Genomic DNA, 19,876 nt, shown 5'->3' on the forward strand with positions numbered 1-19,876 from the left:
ATGGGTGGTGTAGGCGTAACTCACCGCAGGGAATCCAAAACTCTGCCACCACCCGCAAGCAAGGCTGAAATGCCACCAGAAAAGAGCTCATCCCCGTCCCGCAGCCCAGTCGTGATGCACCCAAGGCAACCCCAGAGGAGCAGGAGCTCCTGGCAGGCTGCAGGAGGTGGTGGCGGGAGGCTCCCTGGCTGCTGCCACCGCTCCAGCCTCCACCTGCTCCACAGGGACACACAGGTCCCATCCCTGGGCTCGTCACCCCATTTGTCTTGGGGTGACAACAGATCCGCTGTGGCATTTATGGTCCAGCACCACCCGAACTCAGACTGGGGTAGGAGGAGAGCTCTGCAGCTGGCTTGGGTCACGTTTCCCAAGTTTCCCAAAGACGAGCTGCTCCTATAACCAGTCCTCAACCCCCTCTGCTTCCTCCCCAAAATCAGGATAAAGACTTTGGGGCATCTCTACAGGCAGGATCAGTGCAGAGGAGCATCACGTGCATCTTAAGAGGTTCAGGACATCCCTTGCCCAGGAGAAGGCAGCCTCTGCTCCGTCTGCCTTATGCATTTTGCCAGCGCAGGCTATGCCTGCGCAGCGCAGAAGCAGCTTTGCAATGGGATGGAAGGAGGCGGTGGAGGTCCACCAGCTGGCCTGCAAGCCCTCCTACAACTAAGGAGAGGTGACTATCACAGAGCAAAAACATCCCGGAGAGGAATGAGAGGAGAAAGGAGACATCTTCCACCCTCCCAACAAGACGGACCCACCCTCCCTTATCACCCCATCTCTCTGCCGTAAGCTCCGGGCATGCAGCCGTGCTGGATCTCAGCTACTTTCGCTCAGCGAGTAGGAAAAACTGGATCTTCTCATACATAAAGCGGGGGTGTTAGTAGCAGGAGCGCACGGAGCGGGGAGAAAGTGAACGGCGTGGTTTCCTCCGCAGTCAGGGTGGTGAATCAGAGCTCGGAGACGCGTCCCCGCTCCCCCAGATGAGCCGGTTTTGGGTGCCCCCGTCCCGCAAACCTCGCACCCGCAGGCAGGACGCTGCTCACCCGATCCTTGCCCTTCCACCAAGGGGACTTTCTCGGCCACGTCCCCACAGAGGAGGCAGCAGCACTTCCCGACAGGGAAACTGAGGCAGGGAGGATGGTTATAGCCGTTCGCTGTAACCGGCAGCAGAGCCTGGGCATCGGGCGGTGTCCGGGAGCCCTGCGCCGGTGCTGGGGGTCCCAGTGGCCACCCCGCCGTCCTGGCCACCCCGCCTTGCGGGGACCTGATGGCCAGCGGCAGAAGGTCCCTGCCTGGGGGGCTGCTTTGGGTTTTGGGGTTTTTTTTCTCTCTTCCAGGGAATTTTTCCCTCCGGTGAAATGCCACAGCCTGGTTTCCACCTGCACCCTGAACTCCTTCATGCCTAATGCTTTATTAACAAGGGCCAAACGCTCTCTTCCTTGAATACGGGTAACGGAGCAGGCGGCGCGCACGGTGGCGGCACGTCGTTCGCCTTCACGCATTATCACATCCACCCCGTCCGTCGCTCGGGCTAGGAAAGGGAGAGGTTTCCATCCATTTATGTGCCCTAAAAGAAAGACGAGTGTCCTTCCAGGACGTGCCACGGACAAAGGCTGCGTGCATGGCCAGCGGCACTCCGCTCCATCAGCCATGGCTCCGGGCTTCGCACCGGGCTGCCGAGGGCTGGTCAGCGTGGGAGGAACGGCGGAACCTGATCTCCGAGCGCATTTGCTTCCCAAATTCATCCAGCTGCTGGTGGTAGGTCCCCACAGGGCCCTGGCTCTGCATTCTCTTTGTCGACACCCGGAGTCCCAGCTAAAGGCAGCTCCAGCGTGTTCGGGCAAATCCCCGCCATGTGAAGTGGGGATTCCCACAGCGGGAATAAGGCTTCGCTCAGTGCAAGCATCCAGCAAAGCGGCTCCCGGCCTCATCATTCAGGCATCCCGAGGTCAGGGCCAGCACCGTCTTCCAAGACGCTGCGGAATCCTCCCACGACGCCTCATTAGGGCACCCGGCACTCACGCCGCCGCCTTCCCCGGCTGGCGGGGGAGACGAGGGCGCAGCCGGGATGAATTTGGGCTCCCACGGCGCCCGGGCAGCCTCGCGTCGCAGCCCTCCGCAGAGCCTGGGGAGGGGGGAGGCAGGAGGGCAGCCTCGGTCCCCAGCGCGGAGGGGCTTCCCACCGTCGGTCGCTGGCAGATGCGGCCGAGCTCGCCGGGACGCGGCCGCAGCCACGGCGCAGGCTGGCGTGTGGGGCCGGGCGGCGGAAACGCCGCAGACGAACCGTATGCATGGGTGTCCTGGTTTCGGCTGGGGTAGAGTTAATTTTCTTCCTAGTAGCAGGCACAGTGCTGTGTTTTGGATTTAGTAGGAGAAGAATGTTGATAACACACTGATGGTTTAGTTGTTGCTCAGTACTGCTTATGCCAGTCAAGGACTTTGCAGCTTCCCATGCTCTGCCAGGGGCACAAGAAGCTGGGAGGGGGCACAGCCAGGACACTGCCCCAAACTGGCCCAAGGGCTATTCCATAGGGGAGGTTTAGGTTGGATATTAGGAAAAATTTCTTCATGGAAAGGGTGGTCAAGCATTGGAACAGGCTGCCCAGAGAGGTGGGGGAGTCCCCATCCCTGGAAGCGTTCAAAAAACGGGTAGATGTGGCACTTGGGGACATGGTTTAGTCTGGTCTACCCTTGATTGGTTTAGTGTGGACTTGGTGATGTCAGGTTAATGGTTGGACTGGATGATCTTAAAGGTCTTTTCCAAACTAAACGATTCGATGATTCTATGGAACTGGGGGGGTTGGCTGGGGAGCAGCGATCGCTGGTCAGGGACGGGCTGGGCATCGGTCGGCGGGTGGTGAGCAATTGCATTGGGCATCACTTGCTTTGTGTATTGTTATTATTATCATTATTCTATTATTATTATTATCATTACTATTTTACTTTATTTGAATTATTAAACTGTTCTTATCTCACCCCAGGAGTGTTTCTCACTCTTACTCCTCCGATTCTCTCCTCCATCCCACCGGGGCAGGGGCAGTGAGCAAGCGGCTGCCTGGGGCTGAACCACGCCAAGGGGTTTCTCGTTACAGGCTCGCAGCTAATTACAGCCCTGCCTCCTCTCCCTGGCTGGCCCACCACGGATCTGGCCTCGCTGGGCTTTGTCCTCCCGGCTGGGAAAAGAGGAGGCAGATCATCGAATCGTCGAACTGTTTAGGTTGGAAAAGCCCTTTAAGGTCACCCAGTCCAACCATTAACCTCACACTGCCAACTCCACCACTAAACCAATTAAGGGCAGAGTAGCAATTCCATGTTTCCTGGCTTGGTGGCTGGATTATTTTTTAATGAAACTAAAAACTAGGAATCACTAAGATTGGAAAGGACCTCTAAGATCATCAGTCCAACCATCAACCCAACACTCCCATGCCCACTAAACCATGTCCCCAAGTGCCACCTCTGTCCATTTTTTGAACGCTTCCAGGGATGGGGACTGCCCCACCTCTCTGGGCAGCCTGGTCCAATGCTTGACTACCCTTTCCGTGAAGAAATTTTTCCTAATATCCAACCTAAACCTCCCCTGGCACAGCTTGAGCCCATTTCCTCTCATCCCATCACTTGTTCCTTGGGAGAAGAGCCCCACACCCCCCTCCCTGCCCCCTCCTGCCAGGAGCTGCAGAGAGATCAGGTCTCCCCTCAGCCTCCTCTCTCCCGGCTGAACACCCCCAGCTCCCTCGGCTGCTCCGGAGGGTAACACTTCCTCGCAGCTTAATAACATCCTCCCATCCTGGGAAGGGAAAACGCGTTGTGCTCGGGACGACGACTGCTTGTCCCGACGAGGTGGTGGCGGCTGGCTGACCTCCCAGCGCCGGGGGGTGATGGCATTTCTCTCCCAAGTGAGGTCATTTCTCTCCCAAGTGAGGTCATTTCTCTCCCAAGTGACGTCATTTCTCTCCCAAGTGACGTCAAGTCCCTGGGGATGGGGACGGGCGGGTGCGGGTGCTGGCGGAGCCGACCAGAGCAGGACAGTGCCCGATCACAGGCACCCCCCGCGCCACCTCCTGTCCCCCCTGCGCCGACCCTCTGAGCGCCACGGCCACCCCGTCCCCACTGCCAACACGCCCCCTATCATCCAGAAGAAATTTTTTTTAGATTGGATATTAGGAAAAATTTCTTCACAGAAAGGGTGGTCAAGCACTGGACCAGGCTGCCCAGAGAGGTGGGGGAGTCCCCATCCCTGGAGGGGTTCAAAAAACGGGCAGAGGTGGCACTTGGGGACATGGTTTAGTGGGCATGGGGGTGTTGGGTTGATGGTTGGACTGGTGATCTTACGGGTCCTTTCCAACCTGAATGATTCCCAGTTTTTACTTTCATTAAAAATAATCCAGCCACCGAGCCAGGAAACATGGAATTGCTGCTCTGCCCTTAGCTGGTGTAGTGGTGGAGTTGGCAGTGTAGGTTAATGGTTGGACTGGGTGACCTTAAAGGGCTTTCCCAACCCAAACGATTCCATGATTCGATGCTTCTATCCCCCTCGTCCCCACCAGCACCCCGTCCCCGCTGCCACGCCCTGTCCCCATTTCCACCCACTGCCACCCCGTCCCTGTCCCCAGCCACCCCCCGTCCCCACGGCCTCCTGTCTCCAGTGTCACCCCCGTCCCCACTGCATCATCCCCGTCCTCAGTGCCACGCTGTCCCCAGCCACCCCGTCCCCACACCCCGTCCCCATGTCACCCCCTGTCCCCAGCCACCCCGTCCCCACACCCCATCCCCATGTCACCCCCTGTCCCCAGCCACCCCGTCCCCACACCCCCGTCCCCATGTCACCCCCCATCCCCACAGCACCCCTGTCCCCATGTCACCCCCTGTCCCCATGTCACCCCCTGTCCCCATGTCACCCTCTGTCCCCCCTGTCCCCACACCCCATCCCCACATCACCCCCGTCCCCATGTCACTCCCCATCCCCACTGGCACCCCTGTCCCCACACCACCCCCGTCCCCACACCCCCATCCCCATGTCACCCCCCGTCCCCACAGCACCCCTGTCCCCATGTCACCCCCTGTCCCCATGTCACCCTCTGTCCCCATGTCACCCTCTGTCCCCCCTGTCCCCACGCCCCATCCCCACACCACCCCCGTCCCCACAGCCCATCCCCACGTCACTCCCTGTCACCCCGTCCCCATGTCACCCCTGCCGCCATGTCACCCCCGTCCCCACGCCCCGTCCCCATGTCACTCCGTCACCCTCTGTCCCCACACATCACCCCCGTCCCCACAGCCCCTGCCGCCATGTCACCCCCATCCCCAGTCACCCCCGTCCCCACAGCCCACCCCCACGTCACTCCCTGTCACCCCCGTCCCCATGTCACCCGTCACCCTGTTACCCCGTCCCCATGCCCCCGTCCCCATGTCACTCATCACCCTGTCACCCCGTCCCCATGTCACCCGTCACCCTGTCACCCCGTCCCCACGCCCCCGTCCCCATGTCACCCGTCACCCTCTGTCCCCACACATCACCCCTGTCCCCACAGCCCCTGCCGCCATGTCACCCCCATCCCGTCACCCCGTCCCCACAGCCCGTCCCCCCGTCACTCCCTGTCCCCCTCCGTCCCCACAGCCCCTGCCGCCATGTCACCCCCGTCCCCACGCCCCGTCCCCACGTCACTCCATCACCCTCTGTCCCCACACACCACCCCTGTCCCCACAGCCCGTCCCCATGTCACCCCTGCCGCCATGTCACCCCCCGTCCCCACAGCCCCTGCCGCCATGTCACCCGTCACCCCGTCACCCCGTCCCCACGCCCCATCCCCCCGTCACTCCCTGTCCCCCTCTGTCCCCACAGCCCCTGCCGCCATGTCACCCCATCCCGTCACCCCGTCCCCACAGCCCGTCCCCACGTCACTCCCTGTCACCCCCCCCACGTCACTCCCTGTCACCCGCCCCCAGCCCCCCCCGCGATGCCGCCCCGGCCCTCCCGGCCCCGCCCCCGCCGTGACGTCATCCCCACCACCGCCCCGCGCCCGGGGCGTGGCTCGCGCAGGCGCAGTGCGGGCGCCCGGCGGGGGCGGGGCGGGGCGGGGCGGGGCGGGGGGCGGGGCCGCCTCCATCCGGGTCCCTCCCCGCCGCCGGGCAGTGCGGGCGGCGCGAGCCTCGGCGGGACAGCGGCGGGTGAGTGCGGGGCGGCCGCGGGGCGGCGGGGGCCCCCTGGGGGGCCGGAGGACCGGGCACCCCCTCCCCGTGCGCCGCTGTGGGGCAGGGCCCTTCTCTGTGTGCACCCCTGTGGGGCAGGGCCCTTCCTCCAGCACCGCTCTGTGGGGCAGGGTCCCCCCTGTGCACCGCTCTGTGGGGCAGGGCCTTTCTCCCTGTGCACCCCTGTGGGGCAGGGCCCTTCCTCCAGCACCGTTGTGTGGGGCAGGGTCCCCCCTGTGCACCGCTCTGTGGGGCAGAGTCCCTCCGTGTGCACCCCTGTGGGGCAGGGTCCCTCCTTGTGCACCCCTCTGGGGCAGAGTCCCCACTGTGCACCGTTCTGTGGGGCAGGGTCCCTGCGTGTGCACCCCTGTGGGGCAGGGTCCCCCCTGTGCACCACTGTGTGGGGCAGGGTCCCCCCTATGCACCGCTCTGTGGGGCAGGGCCCTTCTCCCTGTGCACCCCTGTGGGGCAGGGTTCCTCCCTGTGCACCCCTGTGGGGCAGGGGCACCCCTGTGCACCCCTGTGGGGCAGAGTCCCCCCTGTGCACTGCTCTGTGGTGCAGGGTCCCCCCTGCGCACCACTGTGGGGCAGGGTCCTTGCATGTGCACCGCTGTGTGGGGCAGGGTCCCCCCTATGCACCGCTCTGTGGGGCAGGGCCCTTCTCCCTGTGCACCCCTGTGGGGCAGGGTTCCTCCCTGTGCACCCCTGTGGGGCAGGGGCACCCCTGTGCACCCCTGTGGGGCAGAGTCCCCCCTGTGCACTGCTCTGTGGTGCAGGGTCCCCCCTGCGCACCACTGTGGGGCAGGGTCCTTGCATGTGCACCGCTGTGTGGGGCAGGGTCCCCCCTATGCACCGCTCTGTGGGGCAGGGCCCTTCTCCCTGTGCACCCCTGTGGGGCAGGGTCCCTCCTCCAGCACCCCTGTGGGGCAGGGTCCCTCCTCCAGCACCCCTGTGGGGCAGGGCCCCCTCCCTATGCGTTGTTTCATGGGGCAAGGCCCCTCCTTCAGCACCCCTGTGGGGCAGGGCCCGTCCTTGAGCGCTGCTCTATGGGGCAGGGGCTCCCCTCCCTGTGCACTGCTCTGTGGGGCAGGGGTCCTTCTTCAGCAGCGCTGTGGGGCAGGGTTCCTCCCTGCTCTCTGTGGGGCAAGACCCCTCCTTTGGCACCCCTGTGGGGCAGGGGCACCCCCTCTTCCGCAGCCCCCGTGGGGGACAGGCCGCCCTGCCTCCCGGCTCCGCAGGCCCCTATGGGGCAGGGAGCTCCGCAGGGAAATGGGGCAGCCCCTGACTGTGCCCTGCAGGGCAGGACCCGTCCCTGCTGCCCCCCACGCAGAGCCCTGTGGGGCCGGGCTGTGCCCTTGGGGTGCTTGCAGCCCCGTGGGGGTGCCACAAGGTCCCCACTGGGGACCCACAAGGTCCCCACTTGGGGGGCAGCGGAGGCTGGACCGTGGTCTGGGGCTGCATGGTGCAGGAGTGACAGAGGAGGGGGCTGGAGCGGCGCAAGGGGACGGGGGACGCGTCCCCCCCCCCAGCGCCCATCCCACCCAGACCCCCTTTACGAGGGGGAGCTCCGGGGGGTCCCACCCCATGCGCAGCTCGGGGTCCCCGGGTCACCCCGTTGCTGGTAGCCGCTGGTTCGGATGCAGGCACGTCCCCTCGCTTTCCTGGGGCCGAGACAGGACGCTGCGGGTTTCTTTGGCTTAAAAAAAAAAAAAAACAACCCACCAAAAACCCACCGCGAAATGGGAAAAGCTGCTTTTTGGAGTTAAACGGGGCGGCCGTTCCTGCCGTAGAGGCACGTACGGAGCCCTCCCAGCATCCGCCGCTTCGCCCGCTTTGGCAGGGGACGCGCACGGGTCCCACGGGACCCAAAACTGATGGGTAAAAATGCATCTCCTGGGGTTTTGGCGTTTGGGGTTTTTTTTTTTTTTTCCTTTAGTTTAGCCTGTCTTTGTTTTAGCCCGGCTGCGTGGAGAGGAGCGTCTCGGTGGGTCCCGCCGCCCCGTGCCCCTACGAGCGGTTCCGGCTCCTTCGGATGTGCCAGCGTCCGCGTCTGGGGGTTGTTTCCCCCCCTCCCTTGCACACCTTTGGCAGGAGGTGTGGATGACATCTTGCTCTGGCACGCTCCTCGCCTTTGATCTCCAGTTTCCTGCCATGCGTAACGTGTTCGGCAACACGCGAACCCGGCTCCGCGGCTGCCGGGGAGGGCGATGCGGGTGCCTCCTCGCCCCGGTTTTCCCCAGCCGACTCTTGCCGACAGCTCCCGGCTTTCCTTTGTCTCGGCTGCTGCCGGGACGGGCTCTCGCAGCCCGAGGATGCTGCAAACGGAGCAAAAAACGAGCACAAACCCCCACCCTGCGCCTTTGTTTCCAGCCCTTCACGGGCTCAGCTGATTTTACGCGGCGTTTCGTGTGCCCAGGCAGATAAACCGACTGCTCGCGTCTCTTTTTTTTTTTTTTTTTGTTTGGTTTGGTTTATATTTTTCCGGGTTATTTTGGGTGATTTAGTTTGCAGGGAACGTATCCCAGCTGCCGGCTGTGCCAGAGGGATGCGGCAGCTTCCTAGAAGCAGGGCGGATCAGCCAGAGGCGTAACCGGAGCATCTCGGGGTTGTCCTCTCCTGTTCTCCTCGGCTCAGCGGGGCCATAAGCTCTCGGCACCGCACGCTGAAATCCGGGTTCCCCAACCCTTCCTCTTGCTCACAGAAGGAGTTCGACCCCGGTTTGCACTCAACAGCGGCGCTGGGGCCGGCGAGGACGGAGGAAGGGGAACGAAACCCGGGTCCGGGCTCGGACCTGACCGCCTTGACAGCTGAAATAAGTTTGTTTGTTTTTTTTTTTTAATGCTTGACTTGCCAGAAAGCAAACCACCAGTTTTAATATTACTATTTTTCAGATTCCTATTGTTTCAGTTCAGTGTGAGAGCGAGACCGTAGCCCGAATTCATATTAACGCTTCTTTTTTATGCCGGGTGTAAACAGAGCTGCCTTGGGCACGTCAAACAGCCCCTGAGTAAATCAGGTTGTTTGCTCTCTTACTTTATTCACACAGGTTAGATGCTCCAGCTGATGCATCTAGAGTGCTGTGCCATCTGGAGCAAAAATTAAATACAGATTTGGCCCCCAGCCCGGAAAAATAACAAGCCTTTGTCTCCTCTAACTGGTGGTGGAAGAATATGGCCCCTGACAGAAGAAGTGCTTGGGGGCAGCATGGAAGGAACCCAAAAGGCAGTAACTGAGATATTTAAAAGAGGGAAAAAAAAAAAAAGAAGGAAGAGAAATCCATCCAGCCCTGCATGCTGAAGGCAGCCAGGAGGGATGGCGCGATCCAGTTGCCCAGTCGTGGGGTTGGTGCCCGTGGGTGAAGGTCCTGGCGCTGAGCGGGGCGGTGGAGCTGCTCGAGGCGAGGGTGGCGATGACCTCCTGGGTGTCCTGGTCTTGATGTCGAAGGGAATCCCCTCCGCAGCCTCCCAAAGCTCCACCTCAGCACCCGCTTGGCTCAGGGTTCCTTATTTTATCCCTACTCAGCCTGGTAAAAGTTTATGCCAAGGCTGGCCCACTGGCTAGGACCTTCCTTCCCATCTCCAGCTGGGTTTGGACGCTCAGGGTCTGCTCGTTGGGACGCTCGTGGTGGTCTTTAGTCCGAGGCTGTCTCAGATCTGGGGGGGACAAGCCATGGGGGTGGGTGAGCCCTGCTGGCACCTCTTGCTTGTGCAGCCTGGGCTCCGGTCTGCTCGCCTCCAAGCTCAGCTGGAGATACCTGTTGTGATGGAGCAGCTGCGAAAGACACCTTTGGTCAACGCGCTCTGGGTGCGGTGGGGTCTATTTGACCTTCAGAGAAGCAAGAGCGTGCGCGCAAATGGGGGATGAGATGGTGACAGCTGGTTGCTGCTGCTGTTCTTGGCTGGAGGGTGGTCCTGGCCGTGCCCTGAGGGAGGGGTAGGTGGTGGGGAGGAGAAGGTTGAGGGTTACGTGGCGAGGAAGCAGCAGAGCTGCTCGTAGGATGTCTCCAGACTGCGAGACTGAACCAAACCTGGAGGTTTTACCCAGGGAGGACGGATTTGCAGCTGATCTCCCAGCAGCCTAAATGATGTCTGGGATAACACGAAGACACCCAATTTTTGCTAGGAGGACTTCCGTGCTCATGGACCACCTCTCCACGTGTTCCTCCTTGTGTTCAAAAAACGAGCAGAGGTGGCACTTTGGGACGTGGTTTAGTGGTGGTGTTGGGTTGATGGTTGGACTGATGATCTTAGGGGTCCTTTCCGATCTTAATGATTCCTAGTTTTTACTTTCATTAAAAATAATCCAGGCACCAAGCCAGGAAACATGAAATTATGACTCTCCCCTTAATTGGTTTAGTGGTGGAGTTGGCAGTGTTAGGTTAATGGTTGGACTGGATGATCTTAAAGGTCTTTTCCAACCTGAACGATTCAATGATTCTATTCTGTTCTACCCCTCCCAACGGCCCGGCCGTCGCCTGCACATCGGCCAGATGGCAGCAGATGCGTCGCAGGGGATTAGCTCGTGGCCATAAAGCACCCGCTGGACGTCGAAAAGCTGGCGAGCAGCATGGCTGGGCGTGCTCATCTCCTCCCGTCCCCACCGCCGCCGCCTGAAACGCTTCTGCGGTGGGGTGGCAGGGCTTGGCCCTCGCCCACCGGGTCGGGCTCTTGCTGTCTCACCTGGGTACACGGTAAACCCAGGCAACCCCATCCCTCGGGCCAGCCTGGGAGGTGTGGACGCTTCTGGTGGTCTTCAGCCACCTTGGAACTGGTTGTGTCAAAGCCTGGAGGGTGGTTTTTTGGGTTTCAACCTTGCCCTGGTCTTTGGGCGTCTGGGTCTCAGCTGTGGTTTGGTGTCATTGAGCTGGGTTTCTGTTTGTTTTCGTTTCCTGCGATCATTCATCGTTCATCGTAAAGCTGAGTGGTGTTGACATAAGATAATGTCTGCCGTGCCGTAGTCGTCCGTCCCCTCTCCCTTCGTAGCCACGTTGCCCTGCTCAGACTTTGTGTCGGGAGCGGCCGCCCTGCCCGTGTCCCCACCCTGACAGCTCTTTAAAATGACATCAGCGACGATGGTTGGACTGGATGATCTTAAAGTCTTGATCTCCAGTCTTGTTCAATTTCTTTATCAATGATCTGGATGAGGGGATCGAGTGTGCCCTCAGTAAGTTTGCAGACGACACCAAATTGGGTGGGAGTGTCGATCTGCTGGAGGGTAGGATGGCCCTGCAGAGGGACCTGGACAGGCTGGATCGATGGGCCGAGGCCAACTGTAGGAGGTTCAACAAGGCCAAGTGCCGGGTCCTGCACTTGGGTCACAACAACCCCATGCAGCGCTGCAGGCTTGGGGAAGAGTGGCTGGAAAGCTGCCTGGCTGAAAAGGACCTGGGGGTGTTGGTAGACAGCCGGCTGAACATGAGCCAGCAGTGTGCCCAGGTGGCCAAGAAGGCCAACAGCATCCTGGCTTGTATCAGGAATGGTGTGGCCAGCAGGAGCAGGGAGGTGATTGTGCCCCTGTACTGGGCACTGGTGAGGCTGCACCTGGAATGCTGTGTCCAGTTTTGGGCCCCTCACTACAAGAAAGACATTGAGGTGCTGGAGCGTGTTCAGAGAAGGGCAATGGAGCTGGGGCAGGGTCTGGAGCACAGGGCTGATGGGGAGCGGCTGAGGGAGCTGGGGGTGTTCAGCCTGGAGAAGAGGAAGGCTGAGGGGAGACCTGATCGCTCTCTACAACTACCTGAAAGGAGGGTGTAGTGAGGTGGGTGTTGGTCTCTTCTCCCAAGTAGCTAGCGATAGGACGAGAGGAAATGGGCTCAAGCTGCGCCAGGGGAGGTTTAGGCTGAAAATTAGGAAAAATTTCTTTACTGAAGGGGTGGTCAAGCATTGGAACAGGCTGCCCAGAGAGGTGGTGGAGTCCCCATCCCTGGAAGTGTTCAAAAAACGGGTAGATGTGGCACTTGGGGACATGGTCTAGTCTAGTCTACCCTTGATTGGTTTAGGTGGGCTTGGTAGTGTAGGTTAATGGTTGGACTGGATGATCTTAAAGGTCTTTTCCAACCTAAACGATTCTATGATTCTAAAGGTCTTTTCCAACCTAAACGATTCCATGATTCGATGATTCTACCCCACGCGGGGCTTATCTGCAAGAGAGCTCAGCTGCCGCCTGACCCCGCTGGCGCCTCTTGCGTGGCTGAGAAATGCAGGCGATCCCATGGGAAACGTGCTCGGGGAGAGGATGTAGAGGCCCCAGGGTTTCACCGTGGCGATGGGCAGAGGTGATTTGCTTCCTGACCTGAGGAACAGGAAAACCTCGGCATCTTCTCCGCGCGGCGCGGTGGGTCGAAGCGGTACCCCGGTTCCCCCCATCCCGGGATGCAGTGCTTGCTGGGGATGGAGCTGCATCGTTTTCGGATGCTTTTCCCTCCCCGGAGCGATGCCATGGGCTGTCCGTGTCATTTTTCTACCTGTATGGCCCATTTAATTTCCATCAGAGAAGCGGCAGCATCCTGGACGGTTCCAAGCCCGTGCCCTGCTAACGAGCTGGGTACGGTGCCCGAGGGACGTCGGCGGGAGGGAAGCGCGGCTGTCGGAGCTCCTGGTCAGGGGGCCAGCCGTAGCAGTGGTGGCGAGGACAGAGCGGCTGCGGAGCCCCCGAGGAAGGGACGAGCCCTGGCAGGAGAGGAGAAGACGCGCTTGGGGAGGACGGACGACCTCGCTGCTGCGGGAGACGGGAGGAAAAGCCAGGACGCCGGCACGTGGCCGGGCGGCAGGACTCGGGTGCCAGAGCCCGCGGACCAAATTAGCTGCGAGCAGCTGCCTCGGTGTAGCCACAGGCTGCCAGGTCTCAGGTTGCTCCGATGCCGGAGCTAAAACTGGATCGGCCTTCGGAAAAAAAGTGGGCGCGACGCCGAGAAGCGGGAGGAGGAGCGAGGGCCGGGCTGCAGGAAGCCCAGGCGAGGAAGTCCTTCGACTCCTTCTGCTCCGGCTCTGGGGCCGCGAACGTGAGAAGCAAGCAGGAATAACTTCTCCTGGTTTATTTTTTTTTTCATCCCCGTGGAGGATTAGCCCGGCCTCTAATACAGCTTTTAACTCGCAAAGCGCCTTAGAGGAAACCGTGCCAGGAGTGCATTTGCAAGAGAGAAACCGAAAGTGCTTGAGCGGGGAGAGCCGCTGCCCTCCTGATTTCAGCCCTTGGCCACCTCGGGGCTGTTGTTGTTTCCCTGCCCACGGATAGCGGGGGATTTCCCGGCTTCTTGGCTTCCAGGAGTATTTACGGGAAAACATAAGAGCTCTGGGGCTGTGCAGGTTCCCGTCCCGGGAATCCACGAGCGTGGAGGCAGGAGGTTTCGGCTCCTCAGTCGGACTGTTTGAAGGTAGGAATTGCAGCCCAGCAGGTAAGAAGATGGGTGCAGCCGAATTACCCATCCAAATCCGGTGGGAGGGAGCACAGTCTCCCATCTGACGGCTTCCAACTGAAATAAATTCATCCGAGCGTCATGCCTCCCCCCCTACGACCTGCCTTTTCGTGCCTGCAGCCTGCACGAAATTAAATTGCCGGCGTACCGTAAGGATCGAGTTAAACTTCTCTCCCTGCAGAGCGTCGTCACAAGTAGGCAAATATTTTGCAGTGCTTTAAAGACTCTCGTTTTTCTATTGTTCTGTATAAAAACCCGTCGCCAGGCTGGGCTTCCCCCAGAGCCATTTTCTGGCTCGTTGGTTATTAATGCAGCTGCGGGGTTGGGTGGGTTTCTTTTTTTCTTTCGCTTTTTAGCTGAGAAGTGCCAGATTTAAGACCCAACGTCTCGCGCTGTCGGCGTCTGAAATGAAAGACGAGGCTTTGGGAGACTCGCTGCCGGTGGCGGCCATCCGAAGCGGGACTGGATTGCGCGGCATCGCCTGGTTTTGTGGCTGCATAAATTGGGATCATCTCGCCCGAGAGCTGCTGCAGCCCGTCCGCTGGCGCTGGCAGAGCTCGGCTGTCTGTCAGCCGGGCCCTCCGCCCCCGTCTCGCTTGGCATCCGCACCAAAAAAAAACCAAACCCAAAAAAGCCAAACCCCACGTTGCGCTGAGCATCGTTCGGGGGCGGCGCTTTGGGAGTAAAAGCAGGAAAAATGGATCGTTTCCTTGGCTGCGGCTTTGCCTGGGAGATGCTGAGTTGTCCTGTGCTCTGGACTGCCCTCGGGGCTTGCACCTTGCATCTTCCTCCTCGCGTCTCCTGCAGCGTCTTCCTCCTCGCGTCTCCTGCAGCGTCTTCCTCCTCGCGTCTCCTGCAGCGTCTTCCTCCTCGCGTCTCCTGCAGCGTCTTCCTCCTCGCGTCTCCTGCAGCGTCTTCCTCCTCGCGTCTCCTGCAGCGTCTTCCTCCTCGCCCCTGCTGCAGCGTCTTCCTCCTCGCCCCTGCTGCAGCGTCTTCCTCCTCGCCCCTGCTGCAGCGTCTTCCTCCTCGCCCCTGCTGCAGCGTCTTCCTCCTCGCCTCTCCTGCAGCGTCTTCCTCCTCGCCTCTCCTGCAGCGTCTTCCTCCTCGCCTCTCCTGCAGCGTCTTCCTCCTCGCCTCTCCTGCAGCGTCTTCCTCCTCGCCCCTGCTGCAGCGTCTTCCTCCTCGCCCCTGCTGCAGCGTCTTCCTCCTCGCCCCTGCTGCAGCGTCTTCCTCCTCGCCCCTGCTGCAGCGTCTTCCTCCTCGCCTCTGCTGCAGCGTCTTCCTCCTCGCCCCTGCTGCAGCGTCTTCCTCCTCGCCCCTGCTGCAGCGTCTTCCTCCTCGCCCCTGCTGCAGCGTCTTCCTCCTCGCCTCTGCTGCAGCGTCTTCCTCCTCGCGTCTCCTGCAGCGTCTTCCTCCTCGCCCCTGCTGCAGCGTCTTCCTCCTCGCCTCTCCTGCAGCGTCTTCCTCCTCGCCTCTCCTGCAGCGTCTTCCTCCTCGCCTCTCCTGCAGCGTCTTCCTCCTCGCCTCTCCTGCAGCGTCTTCCTCCTCGCCTCTGCTGCAGCGTCTTCCTCCTCGCGTCTCCTGCAGCGTCTTCCTCCTCGCCCCTGCTGCAGCGTCTTCCTCCTCGCATCTCCTGCAGCGTCTTCCTCCTCGCCCCTGCTGCAGCGTCTTCCTCCTCGCCCCTGCTGCAGCGTCTTCCTCCTCGCCCCTGCTGCAGCGTCTTCCTCCTCGCCCCTGCTGCAGCGTCTTCCTCCTCGCCCCTGCTGCAGCGTCTTCCTCCTCGCCCCTGCTGCAGCGTCTTCCTCCTCGCCCCTGCTGCAGCGTCTTCCTCCTCGCCCCTGCTGCAGCGTCTTCCTCCTCGCCCCTGCTGCAGCGTCTTCCTCCTCGCCTCTGCTGCAGCGTCTTCCTCCTCGCGTCTCCCCGCTCCCATCCCGCTCCCATCCCGCCCTGCCTCCGCTGTTGGTGCGGGAGGAGGGGGTCGGGGTGGTGGCGGCGAGGGGGTGGGATGCGTCGCGGCGGGGTGAGGGGATGGGGCTCAGGTGAGCCCGGCGTCGGGTGGTTTATTCCAGCCCGGAGGAGCCTTGGATGCTAGAGCTGGGAGTGGGAGCGTTGCAGGGCGTTAGGAGTTGGGCTGCATGGGCACGGCGAGTGCGTTCCCAAAGCCAAGAGAATGTTTTTCTCTGCCTAAGGAGAAAAAAATAATATGGTACCCCCATTAAAATGGGCTGGAGAAGAGGGCTTCTGCTGCTGTGCCACCCAGCATCTCCAGAAGGAATGTTTTTAAGACAAGCCCTGATGAGATTGAGTCCTGGTTTAAACTGAGGTTGAAACTTGAATCGTTTTAGGTTTCTTTTTTGGATGGAATTTAAAAGTAGTGAGCACTAACAACAGTTTGCTTTCTTTTGTTTTCCAACCAAAATGACTTTTCCTCACCGAAGGATCGCCCGCATCCCTTCTGCCCGAAGCCTCCTTTAGGTTTTGGTTTATTTTGGCTGTTAACGTTTCTCTTAAGAGCCAGAACGTCAAACTTGGAAGCGAACCTTTCCGAAGCGGGTGGCTGTGCTTGGTATGAAAAACCAGGTTGCACGTTGCCTGCTTCATCTTCTAAATCAAATAATTTATTCTTTAATATTATGAACTCTTCATCACAAGAGTAGCAGCAGGTGCCGGACTGTTTGCACCAGGATGCTGTGTTATATTTGATATATATGATTTTTCCACCTTAATTACGCAGGGCCGTGCTGCAAAGCTGTGCGGACGAAGGTCGCTGCGAAGCTGGGCAAAACTCGGGTTTTGTGTGAATTATCTGATTTGCTGCTTAGAACTTTGCCCTCTTTTTTGTCTTACTGATAAAATAATGTTTTCTTAGCCAGTGCAGAACAAGTCAGGGGTTTTGGGGTGGTATTTTTTTTTAGCTGGAGCATCATTCCCGTAAGAGTGGGACCCCAAAACCGGGTTGTGATGCCCCAGTGGGACGCTTGCCCGGGATGGGATCCCACCTTTCGGATGCAGCCGGGCGAGCCGGCTGGGCTCACCTCGGATGCTGGCATCGCTCCAGACCAGCCTGCACAGCACCGGGCTGGGAATTCCCCTTTTCCACCCGAAAACCAGCCCCGATGAGGATTTGCCGTCGAGGACTCGCTGTGTGGCAGCCATCTCCGCGGGCTGCTCTCCGCTTTTGTTTACGTCTGGTCGAAAACTTCTTAAATTTACTGGTGAGGGAGTAATTCTAATCCTTTTCAATGAGATCAAGGGATTAGTGTCTCAGATGCTTATAAAATTGCGAGGATTAGCCGGGCCTTGCCCCCCCGCTTTTCTCTCTGTGCCACGTAACGTCATCGCCGCGTTTTAAAAGGGGATCTCTGAGAGCTGAACCAATTTATCGGAGCCTTCGCGAATCAAAGCGTTTAAAACCAATAATCTTCATTCCCTCGCTCGCTCTGGCTTTTCGTGCAATATCAGGGTTTGGTTTTGTTTTTTTTTTTTTCTTTTTGTTTCCAGCATCCCTGGCACCAAACCGCGGTAGCCGTTCAGCAGATAACGTCGGGTTTGCGTGGCTTGGCTGCGTTGCGGCGCCCGTGCGGGTAAGTAGGGAGCTGACCCGAAAGCTTTCCTTGCTAGACGCTTGCAAAACCGCGTATTGAGATGAGCAGATCCCAGCAATGACGTTATTTCGTGAGGTTGCCCGTATTGCAAAGGATCTGGGCTTTCACGGTCCGTCCCCAGAGGGGAGCACGGCTTTTGGGTTGACGGGATGCTCTCGCCCTGGCTGATGGGAGCGGGATGAAACTCCACGCACCCCACATTCCTGCATCCTCTTAATTAGAACCTGCGCTTTCATTAGGGCGCGGTCGCTAACCGGCTCGCGAGGAAAACCGCGCACGGCGCTAACGCCGAGGAGGGTTTCGTTCAAACCCCGTTGCTCTGCCTCCTCCTGCGACGTCGCTCCGCGCCTTTCCCTGTGGGGTATTTTTTTGTAAATGCCTTTTCTCCCGGGTCGACGGCGGCGTGGTGGCTGGACCTGCGTGAGCGAGGCAATCCCGAACTGTGGAGCGGCAGGAGCTCGAAGCCAGGAATCTCTGGCCCCCAACCAATATACTTTCAGAGGCAAGCTTTTAAATATATACAAAGACAAGTTCATAATTTCCACTCTACTAATGAGGCCGTGGCGTTTTCATTGAAATGTGCCAATAGCCGCCGCGGTGGTATTTTAGCAGCCGTGTACTGTGAATCCAAATGTGATTTAACATGGCAGCCCCCGCGGAGTGGAGGAAAACCGGCTTCTCCCGCTGAATTTTAATGACGCTTCTCGGCGGCGCTACCCAAAAATCCCCGCAATTTCCTTGCGTTTCGTCTCGACGCGGGTTTTCCTCTCAAATGCCACCGTTTTGGTGAAGATGGGGAAGGGTAGGAACGGGTTGAAAGAGGGATGACGATATTTGAGGAGGGGAAAGTCTTGCTTTTAAAGACTGGTTTTAAAAGATGCGTGGCTGGCTGGTGCGAGGTGGGCAATTTAATAACCAGGCTCGCTGGAAGTATCTTGTAACTCGTAGTAAAAAACCTAACGCGAGGGCTCCCGGGCATCATGTGCTCTCTTGACCTTTAAAAAGACACTGGAGGCAGCCTGCCTGCTCGTTGCTAAGCCGACTCGTTAGTGCCACTCATATATTTATGCCTTCTAGTAGGCGATTCAGCGCCCGGGAATTTGTAAAGATCCGACAGCGAACTATTACACGCCTGAAAGTCGCTTTGGTGGTTTTTAGCTTCACTTCCCGAAGAGGCCCCAGTAGCCTTGAAGCGGTCGGAAAATATTTAGCAGGTTTTGTTCTGTCGGCTGCAAGAAAAATGCAAACTTTAAGTAACCCTCTCCAAAGTTGTTTGGTGGTTTGGGTTTTTTTATTTTTCTTTTTAAAACGTGCATCAGCAGCACACCCGTAACTTGGGGTTTTACTTATTTAGGGCTCAGTTTATGAGAAGCCCGTGTGAGAAGCAACGTCCTTGGCCAAAGGAGGGGTGCGGGTGGGTAATGCTGAAAATTCACGTGTGTCTGTGCGTCACCTCCCGGCTACAGACCCCCAGGGTGCAGGTACCCCTGAATTTTAAGGTCCCTTGACTTTCTCCATCCCACTAAGGTCAGGCCACGCTGCTGGGGAGAAGAGGGGAGAAGGACGGTATCCCATGGCATCGCCTTTGGCGCTGAGATTCCGCACTACGGAGGAGGAGATGCGTATGTTGGGTTTATGCATATTTATCTCCATCAAGCACCTTGCTTGGCCCTGCAACCCTGGGAGCGGAAAAGTTCAGTTTTCCATTTCCAGCTAAGTTTTCAGGTTTTTGTGAACCTTGCAGCCACCTTTGCTTGTGCCGATCCCGTGGGAGTGAAGCGGTTTGTGTCCCGATTCCGTATGGCCCTGGGGAGGGTTTTTTTGCTGGACCCTAAAGCGTTGCAAAATCCCCCCGGTCTCTGTTAGCAGAGCAGAAGGACTGATTAAAAACAAAAAAAAAAAATACTCCCCCAAAACCCAGTACTTGTGTTAAAACCAGAGGAAGGGCGGGCCGGTTGCGCAGCTCATTTTTCTGTAAGTATTAGGAAAAATAGCAAACGGCAGTGACGTGGCATTAGTGTAAATTCCCAGCAGGCTGGGGGTTTGGGTTTGTTTGGGTTTTCCTGAAGGCTTTTTAATGCTGTCAGCATCTTAAAATACAAAAACTTGCAGAATCCCCGTGGGGTTTGGGGGACGGCTCCTCCGTAGGATTTGTTTTTAGTGACTTTTTTCCGGTATCCAGACACCAGCTTTGTCACTCTTCTGGATCCAGCTACCTCTTCTCCTTAATTTTTACCGCAAATATAAATGGTGCAGTTAAAAGGGTCCGTGGAGAGCATTCCTGAGGACTGAAATCCAGGATCCGGGAGCAGACGGCAGCAGCATAATGAGGAATTCTTCCCTCTCTGGCCTCATGCTGCTTTTCCACCGCAAGGCTTTACAGCCATCTGGATCCCCTTTCAGATTACACCCCCCCCCCCCCCCCAAAAAAAAAAAAAAAAAAAAAAAATCCAAATCCATAACCTAGCAACCTTGTTTGGTGTAATCGAGAGCATTACGCCTTCCTGCATCCCAAATTGTGCTTGGCTCCTTTCACTGCCTTTACGGGATGGCTGCTAGCAGCTGCCATTCCCATCGGCGGCGCAGGGTGCCTACCTCCGGCGGGATTTTGTGGGGATTGTTGATCCCTGCCTGTTGCACCGATTCCCCCCCTCCGTTAAAGGAGCTTAGG

General features: G+C 58.8%; 1 protein-coding gene across 2 annotated transcripts in view; it reads left to right on the forward strand.

The window, feature by feature from the left end:
• The first annotated feature begins 13,537 nt into the window (after positions 1 to 13,537).
• Positions 13,538 to 19,876, forward strand: part of RNF24 (ring finger protein 24) — a 28,412-nt gene continuing 22,073 nt past the window's right edge. Inside the window, exons 1-2 of one of the 2 annotated variants that reach the window (XM_075708684.1) lie at positions 15,641 to 16,815; positions 17,102 to 17,184. In XM_075708684.1, coding sequence (XP_075564799.1) covers positions 16,641 to 16,815; positions 17,102 to 17,184 — 258 coding nt within the window. In that variant the 5' untranslated portion in view covers positions 15,641 to 16,640. Of the gene's footprint in view, positions 13,559 to 15,640; positions 16,816 to 17,101; positions 17,185 to 19,876 lie in introns of those variants that run through there. The other variant, XM_075708686.1, reaches the window with a different exon arrangement.

Source organism: Pelecanus crispus, chromosome 4 (assembly GCF_030463565.1).
Source record: "Pelecanus crispus isolate bPelCri1 chromosome 4, bPelCri1.pri, whole genome shotgun sequence".
Lineage (NCBI taxonomy): Eukaryota > Metazoa > Chordata > Aves > Pelecaniformes > Pelecanidae > Pelecanus > Pelecanus crispus.